At 48.3% G+C, this 17,241-nt stretch overlaps 1 protein-coding gene and 1 long non-coding RNA gene across 9 annotated transcripts in view; both read left to right on the top strand.

Annotated features, from left to right (window-relative positions):
- Positions 1–17,241, top strand: part of LOC309569701 — an 85,356-nt gene that overhangs the window by 23,929 nt on the left and 44,186 nt on the right. The gene's annotated exons all lie outside the window — the stretch shown is intronic.
- The window catches only part of CELF3 (CUGBP Elav-like family member 3), a 106,034-nt gene that overhangs the window by 46,714 nt on the left and 42,079 nt on the right, over positions 1–17,241 (top strand). For all 6 annotated transcript variants that reach the window (XM_082275649.1, XM_082275647.1, XM_082275644.1 and 3 more), the window contains exon 2: positions 11,210–11,292. Coding sequence is in view for 5 of the 6 variants with exons in the window: in XM_082275647.1 (XP_082131773.1) it covers positions 11,210–11,292 (83 nt within the window). In the remaining variant the exon portion in view is untranslated. The remainder of the gene's footprint in view (positions 1–11,209; positions 11,293–17,241) is intronic.

The following is a 17,241-nucleotide window of genomic DNA, read 5'->3' as shown; positions in this document are numbered from 1 at the left end:
TTGCACAAGTGCCTCCATTTTCTCACGATAATGTCAAGTGAATCCTCAGTGCTAGAGTGCAAGCTTCTTGCACAAGCGCCTCCCTTTATTCGCGATAATGTCAAGTGAATCCTCAGTGCTAGAGTGCAAGCTTCTTGCGCAAGCGCCTCCCTTTATTCATGATCGTGTCAAGTGAATCCAGAGTGTAAGCTCCTTGCACAAGCGCCTCCATTTTCTCACGGTAATGTCAAGTGAATCCAGAGTGCAAGCTTCTTGCACAAGCGCCTCCCTTTATTATTGATAATGTTGAGTGAATCATCAGCGCTAGAGTGCAAGCTTCTTGCGCAAGCGCCTCCCTTTATTCATGATAGTGTCAAGTGAATCCAGAGTGTAAGCTCCTTGCACAAGTGCCTCCATTTTCTCACGATAATGTCAAGTGAATCCTCAGCGCTAGAGTGCAAGCTTCTTGCACAAGCGCCACCCTTTATTCGTGATAATGTCAAGTGAATCCAGAGTGTGCTCCTTGCACAAGCGCCTCCCTTTATTCGTGATAATATCAAGTGAATCCTCAGTGCTAGAGTGCAAGCTTCTTGCGCAAGCGCCTCCCTTTATTCATGATAATGTCAAGTGAATACAGAGTGTAAGCTTCTTGCACAAGTGCCTTCATTTTTTGTCACGATAATCTCAAGTGAACCCTCAGCGCTAGAGTGCAAGCTTCTTGCACAAGCGCCTCCCGTTATTCATAACGTCAACTGAACCCTCAGCACTAAAGGGTAAGCTTCTTGCACGGGTGTCTCCCTTTTATCACGTTAGAGTGTAAGCTTCTGGGGGGAGTTGGTGACTTTTAAATGTATACAATGTATCTATAGTAATTCTTTTTTTCAGCCCTTACCCTTCGAGTGCAAGCTCTTGTGGACCTGTGTCCTGCTGCTTCGGCTGGTAGATTGTAAGCTGCTCGTCACACTGGGTCATCGCCCCCCAATCACAAAGCTCCCCACAAATGAGAGCACCCGACCAAGCAATTATTTTATAATCACATAAAACAGCTGACGCGTTTCGGAGGCCAACTTTCACCTTCATCAGGGCTTCAGAATTTTTATTAGAGAGCCAAGTGTGGCCCCCCCATAACAGTCAGCCAGTTTCACGCTTGAGGCAGGCGGTGGGTTGCTGATCAGTTGCCATGGTTACTGTGCCTTGCATGTCCTCGCCGCCTTTCGCCCGTGGCTTGCAATGTTGTACACTACGCCCATATGGGTCTCCTTGGCAGATGTACCTTCAGGAACCTTAAAAAAATCTATAGATCTATTTAAAAGTGCCATAGATTGAGGGACTACAAGCCTCAACATGACCTGACCGGGGTGAGGCCTGCTGGGACTTGTAGTTCTTTGCCCGCTCTCCAGGTGGTCGCCTGCCTCTTCCACTTCATCCTTTCGGATTTTCACTTTTTTTTTTTGTAGGCTAAAGCCGATCTCCGAAATGGATTGTGGATTTTGTAATTGGCTTTAGGCTTAACTCATCAGTGCCTGAAGGTGCATACATCGACTGGAGGAGGAGGGGGGGGGGGTAGATACATGGGGCCACCTGAAAGGAAGAAGAGGGTTACTGAGGGGTGCCGGAACTCGGCCAGGTGTGAAGGGTGTTTCTGGCCCCCCTTGTCAGGTGCTTGGGCCCTCGACATTGAATCTCAGGTGAGGTGAAATAAGAGAACCCATCGTGTCTTCCAAAGGTCTGAAAAGCTCATGAATTATTCCGTTCCGTCATTGTCTTCTCACTGACAGCGCCCCACCAGTGTCACACCTTACAGCCCGCCACCAGGCCCGCTAGAGCGCAGATATTCTAAACCTTACTCCCCCCCCCCCACCACCACCATCACCCCCTCCAAACTACTACATTTTTGTAGCCCTCGCTGTTTTATGATTTCGCCCATGACATGCCCAACTTTGGCCAAAAAAAAGGAAGAATTTCGTAGTGGGAAACAAAAGGAAAGTGGTGGCAAGTTCTAAATTTCCTAACACAAAATTTAAGGGGCGGTTCCAGGATGGCCGCCGGTGTTCCACGACGTTGGCGGTCGGAGATCTTTAGCCGTAATGCACTGGGAGAGCCGAAATGTCAATGGCAAGATGGCTTCCGACAAAACAGGTTTTTGTATGTTGAACCGTGTCAGGGGGATGCTGGGAGTATCCAGGGAAGACGGACGCGGCTCGTCAGAGTGACATCTTCCCGAGTCTGATCAACACCAAAAACACGTTCATGTCCATTCTCCGAATCTGTGACTGAATTACTAATAGAACATTCCGTCACCAGATATTACCGCGATCTTAACTTCTCTATCTATCTATCTATCTATCTATCTATCTATCTATCTATCTATCTATCTATCTATCTATAATCTATCTATCTATCTATCTATCTATCTATCTATCTATCTATCTATCTATCATCTATCTGTCTATCTATCTATCTATCTATCTATCTATCTATCTATCTATCTATCTATCTATCTATCTATCTATCTATCTATCTTTCTTTCTTACTAATTATCTCAGTTTTGGCCTCCCTATCAATGATGGATAGACCTCCAGTCTTGGAGAACTGTGGGCGGAGTGTTTGGTTGGGGGTGTCCTAGTCTGTCTATCTGTCTGTCTGTCTATCTATCTATCTATCTATCTATCTATCTATCTATCTATCTATCTATCTATCTATCTATCTATCTATCTATCTATCTAATTATCTCAGTTTTGGCCTCCCTACCTCCAATCTTGGTAAATTGTGAGTGGAGTATCTGGATGGGGTGGCCTAGTCTGTATATCTATCTATCTATTGATCGATCTATCTACTCATCTAATTTTATTCTATCTTTCTTTCTTTCTTTCTTTCTTTCTAATTATCTCAGTTTTGGCCTCCCTACCAATGGTGGATAGACCTCCAGTCTTGGTGAATTGTGGATGAGGTGTCTGCTTGGGGTATCCTAGTCTTTCTTTCTTTCTTTCTTTCTTTCTTTCTTTCTTTCTTTCTTTCTTTCTTTCTTTCTTTCTTTCTTTCTTTCTTTCTTCTATTCTGTCTATCTGTGTGTCTATCTATCTTATTTATATTCTTTCATTCTATCTTTCTTTCTAATTATCTCAGTTATTGGCTTCTCTATCAATGATAATTAGACCTCCAGTCTTAGTGAATTGTGAGTTGTGAGTGGAGTATCTGGTTGGGGGTGCTCCTTTCTATCTATCTATCTATCTATCTATCTGTCTGTCTGTCTGTCTGTCTGTCTGTCTGTCTGTCTTTCTTTTTATCTCAGTTATTTCAGTTATTGGCTTCTTTATCAATGATAATTGAATCTCCAGCCTTGGTGAATTGTGGGTTGAGTATCTGGTTGTGGGAAATCCTAGTCTGTCTGTCTGTCTATCTATCTATTTTCTTTGTTTCTTTCGAAACGTTCTCAGCTCTTGACCTGTCCATCAATAATGACTAGACCTCCAGTCTTGGCCTCCCTATCAATGGTGGTTATCCCTCTAGTTTTGGAGAACTGTGGGTGGAGTGTCTGGTTGGGGTGCTCCTAGTCTGTCTGTCTGTCTATCTATCTATCTATCTATCTATCTATCTATCTATCTATCTATCTATCTATCTATCTATCTATCTATCTATCCTCTTTGTTTCTTTCTAAATGTTCTCAGCTCTTCACCTGTCCATCAATAATGACTAGACCTCCAGTCTTGGCCTCCCTATCAATGGCGGTTATCCCTCTAGTTTCGGGGAATTGTGGGTGGAGTATCTGGTTGGGGGTGCCCTGGCTATTGTCGGTGTCAGGTTGTATGTGTGTGTCAGCCTTTGTGTCAAGGTGAGATGACTCATCCCGGGCGATGCTGTCGGATCACATAGACGGGAGGGATGTGAATAATTTAGTAATAATAAACACGGCGGTACAATCACACTATGGGGGGAGGGGGAATAATTTCCTTTAAAGGGGACTTTGCCCTGGGGGGACACATCAGAAGAAATATAAATATTCCTCTCACGTCCCGTGTAGTCATAAAATAATCATTTGATGTTTATGTTGTAGATGTTTTACGGTTATCCTTTTTTTTGTTTTTTTTTCCTATAATAATAATAATTTCATAACTAATAATTATAATTAATAATAAGATAATCAATATATTGTTCCGCTCAGTTCTATGTCTCTACATCGTTTTAGACAATTACTGGACAATCTTTGGCGGATGGTGAGAATTTGTTCTTCTCTCATTTAGAATGCCAATTGCCAGTGGCGGGAGGTTATGGGACACATCCAGTGGCCGGAGGTTATGAAATGCATCCAGTGGTAGGAGGTTATGGGACACATCCAGTGGTGGAAGGTTATGGGACACATCCAGTGGTGGAAGGTTATGCGACGCATCCAGTGGTAGGAGGTTATGGGACACATCCATCGGTGGAAGGTTATGGGACGCATCCAGTGGTGGAAGGTTATGGGACGCATCCAGTGGTAGGAGGTTATGGGACGCATCCAGTGGCAGGAGGTTATGGGACGCATCCAGTGGTGGAAAGTTATGGGACACATCCATTGGTGGAAGGTTATGGGACGCATCCAGTGGTGGAAGGTTATGGGACACATCCATTGGTGGAAGGTTATGGGACGCATCCAGTGGTGGAAGGTTATGGGACGCATCCAGTGGTAGGAGGTTATGGGACGCATCCAGTGGCAGGAGGTTATGGGGTGCATCCAGTGGTGGAAAGTTATGGGATGCACCCCATGTTGGGAGTTTATGGGATGCATCCTGTGATGGAAGGTTATGGGTTGTATGCAGTGGTGAAAGGTTATGGGATGTATCCAGTGGTGGACACATCCAGTGGTGGAAGGTTATAGGACGCATCTATTGGTGGAAGGTTATGGGACGCATCCAGTTGTGGGAGGTTATTGGACGCATCCAGTGGTGGGAGGTTATGAGAAGCATCCAGTCGTGGGAGGTTATTGGACGCATCCAGTGGTGGGAGGTTATTGAACGCATACAGTGGTGGGAGGTTATGGGACGCATCCAGTGGTGGGAAGTTATGGGACGCATCGCATGGTGGGAGGTTTTGGGACGCATCCAGTGGCGGAAGGTTATGGGATGCATCTGGTGGCAGGAGGTTATGGGATGCATCCAGTGGCAGGAGGTTATAGGACGCATCCAATGGCGGGGGTTATGAGATGCATCCAGTGGTGGAAGGTTATAGGATGCATCCAGTGGTTGGAAAGTTATGGGACACATCCCGTGGCGGGAGCTTATGGGATGCATCCAGTGGCGGGAGGTTATGGGATGCATCTAGTGGCGGGAGGTTATGAGACGCATCCCATGGCGGGAGGTTATGAAATGCATCCAATGGTGGGAAGTTTTGGGATTCATCCAGTGATGGGAGGTTATGGGGTGCATCCAGTGGAGGGAGGTCATGGGATGCATCCAGTGGCAGGAGGTTATTAAACAAATCTTGTGGCAGGAGGTTATGAAACGCATCCCATGGTGAGCGGTTAGGGGATGCATCCAGTGGTGGGAGGTCATGGGACACATCTCATAGCACAAGGTTATGGGACACATCCGGTCGTGGAAGGTTATAGGACGCATTCAGTGGCGGAAGGTTATGGGACGCATCCAGTGGCGGGAGGTTATGGGACGCATCCAGTGGAAGCATCCAATGATGGGAGATTAGGGAAAGCCACCAGTGGTGAAAGGTTATGGGATGTAACCAGCGATGGGAGGTTATGGAAAGCATCCAATGATGGAAGATTAGGGAAAGCAGCCAGTGGTGGGAGGTTATGGGAAGCATCCAATGGTGGGAGATTAAAGAATGCAACCAGCAGTGGGAGGCTATGGGATGCATCAAATGACGGGAGGTTATGGGATGCAACCAACGGTGGGAGGTTTTGGGATGCAACCAGCATTCGGAGGTCATAGGGGACATCCAACAGCAAGAGATTATGGAAAGCATCCAAAGGTTGGATGCTATTGGGTGCATTCAATGGCGGGAGGTTATGGGATGCAACCAATGGCAGGAGGTCATGGGAAGTAGCCAATGGTGGGAGGTCATGGGATGCATCCATCGGTGAGAAGTAATGGGATACATCCAACTGTGGGAGGTTATAGGATGCAACCAGCGGCAGGAGGTCATGGGAATTAGCCAATGGTCGGAGGTTATGGGATGCATCCAGTGGTGGGAAGTAATGGGATACATCCAACTATGGTAGGTTATTGGATAAATCCAACAGTGGAAGGTTATGGGACGCATCCAGTGGTAGGAAGTATTGGGATACATCCTACTGTGGGAGGTTATAGGAAACATCTAACAGTGGAAGGTGGTTATGGGACGCATCCAACGGTAGGAGGTTATGGGAAGCATCCAGCAGCAGGAGGTCATGAGAAGTAGCCAATGGCAGGAGGTAAGGGGATGCATCCAACGGTGTGAGGATATAGGAAGCATCTAAAAGTGGAAGGTTATTGGTTTATTAAAGGGAGGTCAAGAATTATGGTGAGGCATCTAAAGGCAACCATAGACATTGGAGGCCAGCTAGAACGTTAATCGGCTTTAGACATAAACATGAACATTTTGATATTTGCATAACTCCTCCTCCTACTTGCATCAGGGCTGAGGGCTCCTGAGAGGAGAACTGAGGAAGGGTGCTGTGATGTTTTTAGGAAGCTCCTTCAGCTGTCGGAGTCACAGGCCTGTAACAAATATACAAACACAGATATCTTCTTCCAAGTCCCCCCCCCCCCGAGCCGAAGACCTCATCCAGAGGATCAACATGACAGCCAGATGGGTAGCATTTTGCAGGAAGGAGGAGTCAGCAAGGACGGCCTACACAGTCCTCTCGGGGCCCAGCAGATGAGCTGAGACAAATTATCGGCTTCAGCGAACGATTCAAAGAATCGGCCAGCGGGTTTTGCTGGGTTCTGCATTAGAAATTCTGAGAGGTCGGGGAAGGGAAATGAAATCCCCTCCCAAAAAAATAAAAAAATAAATAAGTAGTAGATATTAGATAAGAAAAAAGAATAATAATTGGTTATTAAATAATATATTTAAAAAATAAATAACAATTTAAAATATTTATTTATTAATAATAGCAACAATAATATTGCTAAAATAGTAAGTTATTATTATTTTTATTGTTACCACTATTATTATTATTAATATTACTACTATTATTATTATATTAATTGTTTAATAAATAATATATATATATATACAGTATCTGACAAAAGTAAGTACACTCCTCACATGTTTGTAAATATTTTATTCTATCTTTTCATGTGACAACACTGAAGAAATGAGACTTTGCTACAATGTAAAGTAGTGAGTGTACAGCTTGTATAACAGCGTAAATTTACTGTCCCCTCAAAATAACTCAACACACAGCCATTAATGTCTAAACCAACAAAAGTCAGTACACCCCTAAGTGACAATCTCCAAATTGGGCCCTTAGTGTGAATATTTTGTGTGGCCGCCATTATTTTCCAGCACTGCCTTGACCCGCTTGGGCATGGAGTTCACCAGAGCTTCACAGGTTGTCACTGGAGTCCTCTTCCCCTCCTCCATGATGACATCACAGAGCTGGTGGATGTTAGAGACCTTCCCCTCCTCCACCTTCTGTTTGAGGATCCCCCACAGATTCTCAATAGGGTTTAGGTCTGGAGACATGCTTGGCCAGTCCATCACCTTTACCCTCAGCTTCTTTAGCAAGACAGTGGTAATCTTGGAGGTGTTTGGGGTCGTTATGTTGGAATATTGCCCTGCGCCCCAGTCTCTGAAGGGAGGGGATCATGCTCTGCTTCAGTATGTCACAGTACATGTTGGCATTCATGGTTCCCTCAATGATCTGTAGCTCCCCAGTGCCGGCAGCACTCATGCAGCCCCAGACCATGACACTCCCACCACCATGCCTGACTGTAGGAAGACACACTTGTCTTTGTACTCCTCACCTGGTTGCCCCCACACACGCCTGACACCATCTGACACCAAATAAGTTTATCTTGGTCTCATCAGAGCACAGGAGATGGTTCCAGTAATCCATGTCCTTAGTCTGCTTGTCTTCAGCAAACTGTTTGCAGGCTTTCTTGTCCATCATCTTTAGAAGAGGCTTCCTTCTGGGACGACAGCCATGCAGACCAATTTGATGCAGTGTGCGGCGTATGGTCTGAGCACTGACAGGCTGACCCCTCCCCCACCCCTTCAACCTCTGCAGCAATGCTGGCAGCACTCATACGTCTATTTCCCAAAGACAACCTCTGGATATGACGCTGAGCACGGCACTCAACTTCTTTGGTGGACCATGGTGAGGCCTGTTCTGAGTGGAACCTTTCCTGTTATACCGCTGTATGGTCTTGGCCACCGTGCTGCAGCTCAGTTTCAGGGTCTTGGCAATCTTCTTATAGCCTAGGCCATCTTTATGTAGAGCAACAATTCTTTTTCTCAGATCCTCAGAGAGTTCTTTGCCATGAGGTGCCATGTTGAACTTCCAGTGACCAGTATGAGAGAGTGAGAGCGATAACACCAAATGTAACACACCTGCCCCCCATTCACACCTGAGACCTTGTAACCCTAACGAGTCACATGACACCGGGGGGAGGGAAAATGGCTAATTGGGCCCAATTTGGAGATTGTCACTTAGGGGTGTACTGACTTTTGTTGCCAGCGGTTTAGACATTAATGGCTGTGTGTTGAGTTATTTTGAGGGGACAGTAAATTTACACTGTTATACAAGCTGTACACTCACTACTTTACATTGTAGCAAAGTCTCATTTCTTCAGTGTTGTCACATGGGAGGGGTGTACTTACTTTTGTCAGATACTGAATGTATATATAAATATCGGCATGACACATCCATATTTCAATATCCTGAAGACTATTCCACCACTGACCCCCCCCCCCCCCCCAACCCCTGCCCTGGAGATCTGCAGAACATCGCTCTGTCCCATCCCCATGGCATGGTGCATTTCCTCAGTCTCCCCTCCCCCAGTGATCAGACTGTACATTGTAACTTGTTGCATATTACACGGTGATCTGTGTCAGACATTTGTGCACAGACTCCAGGATTTACATGATTGGGTCATTTCTGAGCCAGTGTCTCAGTCCAGGAAGTAGATGGTGACTCTGGATGATGCCTAAATAAAGATGTTGCTGTCATTCTGGACAGAGAAGCAGATGAAGGCACGGCCAGGGGGAGTGCTGGGATCCTTATTCCAAAATGGATTCAATTTATTATTTTCCTCAAAATTCTACAAACAATCGCCCATAATGACAACGTGAGAGAAGTTTGTTTGAAATCTTTGCAAAGTTATTAAAAATAAAAAACAACGAAAAAAATCCCATGTACATAAGTATTCACACCCTTTGCCATGTACATAAGTATTCACACCCCTTGCTCAATACTTTGGTGAAGCTCCTTTGGCACCAATTCCAGCCTCCAGTATTTCTGAGTATGATGCTACAAGCTTGGCACTCCTATTTTTGGGCAGTTTCTCCCATTCTTCTTTGCAGGACCTCTCAAGCTTCATCAGGTTGGATGGGGGAGGGTCGGTGCACAGCCATTTTCAGATCTCTCCAGAGATGTCCAATCGGGTTCAAGTCTGGGCTCTGGCTGGGACATTCACAGAGTTGTCCCGTAGCCGCTCCTTTGTTATCTTGGCTGTGTGCTTAGGGTCGTTGTCCTGTTGGAAGATGAACCTTCACCCCAGTCTGAGGTCCAGAGCGCTCTGGAGAAGGTTTTCATCAATGATGTCTCTGTACATTGCTGCATTCATCTTTCCCTCCATCCTGACTAGTCTCCCAGTTCCTGCCTCTGAAAAACATCCCCACACCATGACGCTGCCACCACCATGCTTCACTGTAGGGATGGTATTGGCCAGGTGATGAGCGGTTCCTGTATATACAGCTTACCCGTGCTTAGAGGTTCTGTGCTGAGTTCCCAGGTCTGTACACCCGCTGTGCCCATTATGAGGAGTTCCCACCATCCCTGTGCTGAGTTCCCAGGTCTGTACACCCGCTGTGCCCATTATGAGGGGTTCCCACCATCCCTGTGCTGAGTTCCCGGCTCTGTACACCCGCTGTGCCCATTATGAGGAGTTCCCACCATCCCTGTGCTGAGTTCCCGGGTCTGTACACCCGCTGTGCCCATTATGAGGGGTTCCCACCATCCCTGTGCTGAGTTCCCGTGTCTGTACACCCGCTGTGCCCATTATGAGGAGTTCCCACCATCCCTGTGCTGAGTTCCCGGGTCTGTACACCTGCTGTGCCCATTATGAGGGGTTCCCACCATCCCTGTGCTGAGTTCCCGGGTCTGTACACCCGCTGTGCCCATTATGAGGGGTTCCCATCATCCCTGTGCTGAGTTCCCAGGTCTGTACACCCGCTGTGCCCATTATGAGGAGCTCCCACCATCCCTGTGCTGAGTTCCCGGGTCTGTACACCCGCTGTGCCCATTATGAGGAGTTCCCACCATCCCTGTGCTGAGTTCCCGGGTCTGTACACCCGCTGTGCCCATTATGAGGGGTTCCCACCATCCCTGTGCTGAGTTCCTGGGTCTGTACACCCCCTGTGCCCATTATGAGGGGTTCCCACCATCCCTGTGCTGAGTTCCCGGGTCTGTACACCCGCTGTGCCCATTATGAGGAGTTCCCACCATCCCTGTGCTGAGTTCCCGGGTCTGTACACCCGCTGTGCCCATTATGAGGGGTTCCCACCATCCCTGTGCTGAGTTCCTGGGTCTGTACACCCCCTGTGCCCATTATGAGGGGTTCCATCATCCTTTCTGGGTTTTTATGAATTTATTGGTATGAAGAATTGAACAGCTGAGTAATTCTCGGTATCTGTTCTTATTCTGTATGTATGGACTCTGCACAGTACTACTTCTCCTGTCCTGTATGCCGGGTGTAATTCTCAGTATCTGTTCTTATTCTGTATGTATGGACTCTGCACAGTACTACTTCTCCTGTCCTGTATGCCGGGTGTAATTCTCAGTATCTGTTCTTATTCTGTATGTATGGACTCTGCACAGTACCACTTCTCCTGTCCTGTATGCCGGGTGTAATTCTCAGTATCTGTTCTTATTCTGTATGTATGGACTCTGCACAGTACCACTTCTCCTGTCCTGTATGTTGGGTGTAATTCTCGGTATCTGTTCTTATTCTGTATGTATGGACTCTGCACAGTACCACTTCTCTTGTCCTGTATGCCGGGTGTAATTCTCGGTATCTCTTCTCTCTTGCAGGATGCGCCTTCCTGACGTACTGCGCCCGGGAGTCGGCGCTGAAAGCTCAGAGCGCTCTCCATGAACAGAAGACGTTGCCGGGGGTAAGTGTCTTTGGGAGGGGGTGGGGTAAGTGTCTGCGGCGGGGGGGGAGGGGGTGAGTCATGTGACCGCGCGCCCCGCGCTCTATAAATAGCCGGTTATAATTAACGCTCCTGTGGAAGTGTCAGCGGGGTGGGGGGAGGGGGGAGGCTTTTGTAGAGATGCGTCAAGTTCACGGATAATATCTCCCCCCCCCCCCAATCGCTCTCTGGAGAGGTTCCTAGATGCCCCGCCCTTTTCCCTAGACGGATTCTTAGTGCATAGGGAGTTCTGGATGGGGGGGGAGGGAGAGGTATTGTTGCCTCCAACAGGATGTTTATGTGACGGCTTCACTATATATAGCGCAATACTCTGCAGGATCCTGGAAAGAATAATTATAGGATATGTGAAGTCACGCCCCCTTTTATTTAAAGGGTGACAACATTTGTCGTATTCCTTCGATTCCACGGACTCCGTGTCACAGCTCTGCCTCCTGCCTGCCCTTTTGGACATGTAGTCACCTTGCCATGCTGGTGACGTCCCTCTAGTACGTCCCTCCATTTCTTTCCCAAATTGTCGATTTGATAAGATGCAAAACTCTAAAATGATAAAATATTTGATTGGAGAGGAGGGGTACATTTAGAAGGTGCGGGGCCCCGGGCCCCTTTCAGCTTTCGAGGGTCCTGCTCTGCACTTTTGTAAACGCCCATTTATATAGATAGTTCTGCTTTGGAGACAGGTACTCTTTAGATGGGGGGCAGTAGTCAGAGCTTTCCATACAGCACAGGGGGCCCCTTGTAAATTCTCCTCCCAGCTCTATGGGCCCCGTGCCTTTTCATTACACCTCTGGCTGCGTAGGGAGGTGGGCAGGAGAGGCAATAGTTAATGAGGGCAGGAATATGGGGGTGGGGGGGGGCAGGAGGGCAGCTTTAGGAGGGTCATGCAGTAGTCAGTTCAGGAAAGGACAGAAGAATGGCAGAGGTTTGAGTAGAGAGGACACTGAGGAGACCACGAGGAGGCTGGCATTAGGAAAGGTACAGCAGTATAGCCAATAAAAGTGAGGTAGGGGCTGGAGATGGATTATGGAGACTGGAGTTAGGGAGTTTGGTGGAGAAGGCAGGAGTAGGGTGGTAGGAATGGGTGTTGGTGGGGGAGAGTGGTAGGGATGGGTGTTGGTAGAGAAGGCAGGAGTAGGGTGGTGGAGACGTTGATAGAGAAGGCAGGAGGAGGGTGGTAGGGATGGGTATTGGTAAAGAAGGCAGGAGGAGGGTGGCAGGGATAAGAGTTGGGCAGAGAAGGCAGGAAGCTGGTGGCTGGAAGGAGGGTGGTAGGGATATAGCATTGGGCAAATAAGCCAGTAGGTGGATGCCAGGGGCAGGAGTTGGGCAGGGAAAGCAGGAGAAGGATATTAGGGAAAACAGTTGGGCAGAGAAGGCAGGATGAAGATGGTAGGGAAAGGAGTTGGGCAGAGGAGGCAGGAGAAAGATGGTAGGGAAAGGAGTTGGGCAGAGAAGGCTAGAGGAAGATGGTAAGGAAAGGAGTTGGGCAGAGAAGGCAGGAGAAGGATATTAGGGAAAACAGTTGGGCAGAGAGGGCAGGATGAAGATGGTAGGGAAAGGAGTTGGGCAGAGAAGGCAGGATGAAGATGGTAGGGAAAGGAGTTGGGCAGAGAAGGCAGGATGAAGATGGTAGGGAAAGGAGTTGGGTAGAAAAGGCAGCAGGAAGATATTAAGGAAATGAGTTAGGCAGAAAAGGCAGGAGGAAGATGGTGGGCTAAAGGAGTTGGACAGAGAAAGCAAGAGGAGGATGGTAGGCCAAATGAGTTGGTCAAAGAAGGCGGGAAAGGGATGTTAGGGAAAGGAGTTGGAAGAGAAGGCAGAAGGAGAATTTTGGGGACATGAATTCAGCAGAGAGGGCAATATGGGGGTTCTAGAAAGTACATGAGGATGGTGGTGGGGATATGAGTTAGGTGGATAGAAGAATGATGGTGGTAGGGCAGAAAAGACAGGAGGAGACTGGTTGGGTGGAGAGGGAAGAATAGGGATGGTGGGGACCAGAGTTGGATAGAGAACTGAAGAAGGGAGGTGGGGAAAGGTGTTGGGTGTAGAGGGATGGATAGAAAGAATAGGATGGTAGGGACAGGAGTTGGGTAGAGAGGAAAGGAGTTGTGTAGAGAGGGGAGAGTGGAAGAAATAGGGTTTTGGTAGAGAAGGTAGGATGGTAGAAAAAGGAGTTTGTTATAAAGGGGTGGATGGTGGGTACAGAAGTTGGGTAGAGAGGACAGGAGGAGGTTGGTGGAGACAGGAGTTGGTTATAGACGGGAGCATGGTTGGGACAGAAGTTGAGAGAAGGATAGTAGGGAGAGGAGTTGGGTAGAGAGGTGGTAGGGACGGAAGTTAAGTGGATAGGACAGGAGGAAGTTGGTAAGAACAGAAGTTGGGTAGAAAAGGGAGGAAGGTAGGAACGGGAGTTGGGTAGAGAGGACTACAGCAGGCTATTAGGGACAGGAATTTTGTAGAAAAGGGAAGCTGGTAGGGACAGAGGTTGGGTAGAGGGGACAGGAGGAGGGTAGTAGAGACAGGAGTTGGATAGAGAAGGGAGGGTGGTAGGAACAGGAGTTGAAAAAAAGGGGAGAATGGTAGGGACCAGACCTGGGTAAGGAAGGGTAATAGAAACAAATGTTGGGTAGAGAGGACAGCAGGAGGGTGGCAATGACTAAGTCAAAGAATTGAAAGGAGGATGATAGGGACAGGAGTTGGGTAGAGAGGACAGGAGGAAGTTAGTGGAGACAGGAGTTGGGTAGAAAAGAGAGGATGGTCAGACAGGGGTTGAGAGGAGGATAGTAGGAAGAGGAGTTGGGTAGAGAAGAGAGGATGGTCGGACAGGGGTTGAGGGGAGGATAGTAGGGAGAGGAGTTGGGTAGAGAGGAAAGGATGGTAGGAACATGAGCTGAGTAGAGAAGGGAGGAGGGTGGTGACAGGAGTTGGATACAGAATGTAGAATAGTTGGGTAGAAAATGGGGGAGGCTGGTAGGGACAGGGGTCGGGTACAGAAGGAATGGTGGTAGGGACAGGAGTTGGGTATAGAGGGGAGGATGATAGGGACTGGAGATGGGTAGAAAAGGGAGAATGATAGGGACGGGAGTTGAGTAGAGAGGGCAGGAGATGGGTAAGGACAGGAGGAGGTTGGAAGGAACAGGAGTAGGGTAGAGAAGGAAGACTGTTAGGAGTTGGATAGAGAGGGGAGGATAGTAGGAAGAGGATGGGGGTAAAGAAGGGAACGTGGTAGTGACATACGTTTGGTAGAGAAGGGAGTATGGTAGAGACAGGAGTTGGGTAGAGAGGATAGGATGAAGGTTGGTAGAGATAGGAGTTGGATAGAGAAGGGAGGATGGTAGGATTAGGAGTTGGGTGCAGAGTACAAGAGGATGGTAGGAACAAGAATTTGATTGAGAGGGAAGGATAGTAGGAAGAGGAAGGTGGTAGAGAAGGGAGATCAAGAGTGACATGAGTTTGGTAGAGAAGGGAGTATGATAGGGACAGGAGTATGGTAGAGAGGACAGGATGAGGTTGGTAGTGACAGGAGTATGGTAGAGAGGACAGGATGAGGTTGGTAGGGACAAGAGTTTAGTAAAGAGGGAAGGATGGTAGAAAAGGAGTTGGGTAGAGAGGACAGGATGAGGTTTGTAGGGACAGGAGTTGGGTAGAGAGAACAGAATGAGGTTGGTAGGGACAGGAGTTGGGTAGAGAGGACAGGATGAGGTTGGTAGGGACAGGAGTTGGGTATAGAGTACAGGATGAGGTTGGTAGGGACAGGAGTTGGGTAGAGAGGACAGGATGAGGTTGGTAGGGACAGGAGTTGGGTAGAGAGGACAGGATGAGGTTGGTAGGGACAGGAGTTGGGTAGAGAGGACAGGATGAGGTTGGTAGGGACAGGAGTTGGGTATAGAGTACAGGATGAGGTTGGTAGGGACAGGAGTTGGGTAGAGAGGACAGGATGAGGTTGGTAGGGACAGGAGTTGGGTAGAGAGGACAGGATGAGGTTGGTAGGGACAGGAGTTGGGTAGAGAGGATAAGGTGAGGTTGGTAGGGACAGGAGTTGGGTAGAGAGAACAGGATGAGGTTGGTAGGGACAGGAGTTGGGTAGAGAGGACAGGATGAGGTTGGTAGGGACAGGAGTTGGGTAGAGAGAACAGGATGAGGTTGGTAGGGACAGGAGTTGGGTAGAGAGGACAGGATGAGGTTGGTAGGGACAGGAGTTGGGTAGAGAGGACAGGATGAGGTTGGTAGGGACAGGAGTTGGGTAGAGAGGATAAGGTAAGGCTGGTAGGGGCAGGAGTTGGGTAGAGAGGACGGGATGAGGTTGGTAGGGACAGGAGTTGGGTAGAGAGGATAAGGTAAGGCTGGTAGGGACAGGAGTTGGGTAGAGAGGATAAGGTGAGGTTGGTAAAGACAGGAGTTTGGTAGGGAGGAGAGGATGAGGTTGGTAGGGACAGGAGTTGGGTAGAGAGAACAGGATGAGGTTAGTAGGGACAGGAATTGGGTAGAGAGGATAAGGTGAGGTTGGTAGGGACAGCAGTTTGGTAAGGAGGAGAGGATGAGGTTGGTAGGGACAGGAGTTTGGTAGAGAGGACAGGATGAGGTTGGTAGGGACAGGAGTTGGGTAGAGAGGATAAGGTGAGGTTGGTAAAGACAGGAGTTTGGCAGGGAGGAGAGGATAAGGTCGGTAGGGACAGGAGTTGGGTAGAGAGGATAAGGTGAGGTTGGTAAAGACAGGAGTTTGGCAGGGAGGAGAGGATGAGGTTGGTAGGGACAGGAGTTGGGTAGAGAGGACAGGACGAGGTTGGTAGGGACAGGAGTTGGGTAGTGAGAACAGGGTGAGGTTGGTAGGGACAGGAGTTGGGTAGAGAGGACAGGACGAGGTTGGTAGGGACAGGAGTAGGGTAGTGAGAACAGGGTGAGGTTGGTAGGTACAGGAGTTAGGTAGAGAGGACAATAGGAGGATGGTGGTAAATATCAGAGTTGGTTGGCATTGTCAGGTACCAGACTGGCACCATGGCCTACAGGTCAGGGATGGGAGGTGGTCCCACTCTCTCTCTCTCTCTCTCTGTCTCTGCAGCTTCTCTCCGCTAATTGATATAAAAAGCTTATCTGTCCGTCATCCCATAATCCTCTCAGAATCTGAAGCCGCCCTGCGCCTGCTCTTTTCCCTGCAGAGGGAAGACGTGTGTGCCCGTGTGTGTGTGTATGCGTGTTTTGTGCTGTGTTGTCCGTGCACTGATAAGTGTGACACAGCAATGACATAGGTGGTGACGTTGTCTAACCCTCACCCCCGTCTCTCTGATCCTCTCACACTCAGGCCTCCCGCGCGTGGCGTCCACGCTCCCGTTTGTGAGTTGTGTCTAATTTTTTTGGGTTTTTTCTTCTATTTGTACCTCTTGATGATGTGCGCGGTGTTGTACTGTCGTGCCTAGAGCTCTCTGTGATGTTCTTGCCGTACGTGCGTGTGTGTAGCTGTGTAGTGCCGCCTTCGTATCACACTGGACTTGAGTTTGCTGCACAGCAATTGGTCAGGTGGGAGCCACCTGAGATGGCTGGAGCCTATAATGACACAGGTGTGAGTCACCTGAGATAGGTGGAGCCACCTGAGATGGTTGGAGCCTATAAAGACACAGGTGTGAGTCACCTGAGATAGGTGGAGCCACCTGAGATGGTTGGAGCTTATAATGACACAGGTGTGAGTCACCTGAGATAGGTGGAGCCATCTGAGATGGTTGGAGCCTATAATGACACAGGTGTGAGTCACCTGAGATAGGTGGAGCCACCTGAGATGGTTGGAGCCTATAATGACACAGGTGTGAGTCACCTGAGATAGGTGGAGCCACCTGAGATGGTTGGAGCCTATAATGACACAGGTGTGAGTCACCTGAGATAGGTGGAGCCATCTGAGATGGTTGGAGCCTATAATGACAC

This window comes from Pelophylax lessonae (assembly GCF_965119305.1).
Source record: "Pelophylax lessonae genome assembly, chromosome: 13".
Taxonomy (NCBI): Eukaryota; Metazoa; Chordata; class Amphibia; order Anura; family Ranidae; genus Pelophylax; species Pelophylax lessonae.
Note: the sequence above shows the minus strand (reverse complement) of the source record. Positions and strands in the feature narration are given on the sequence as shown.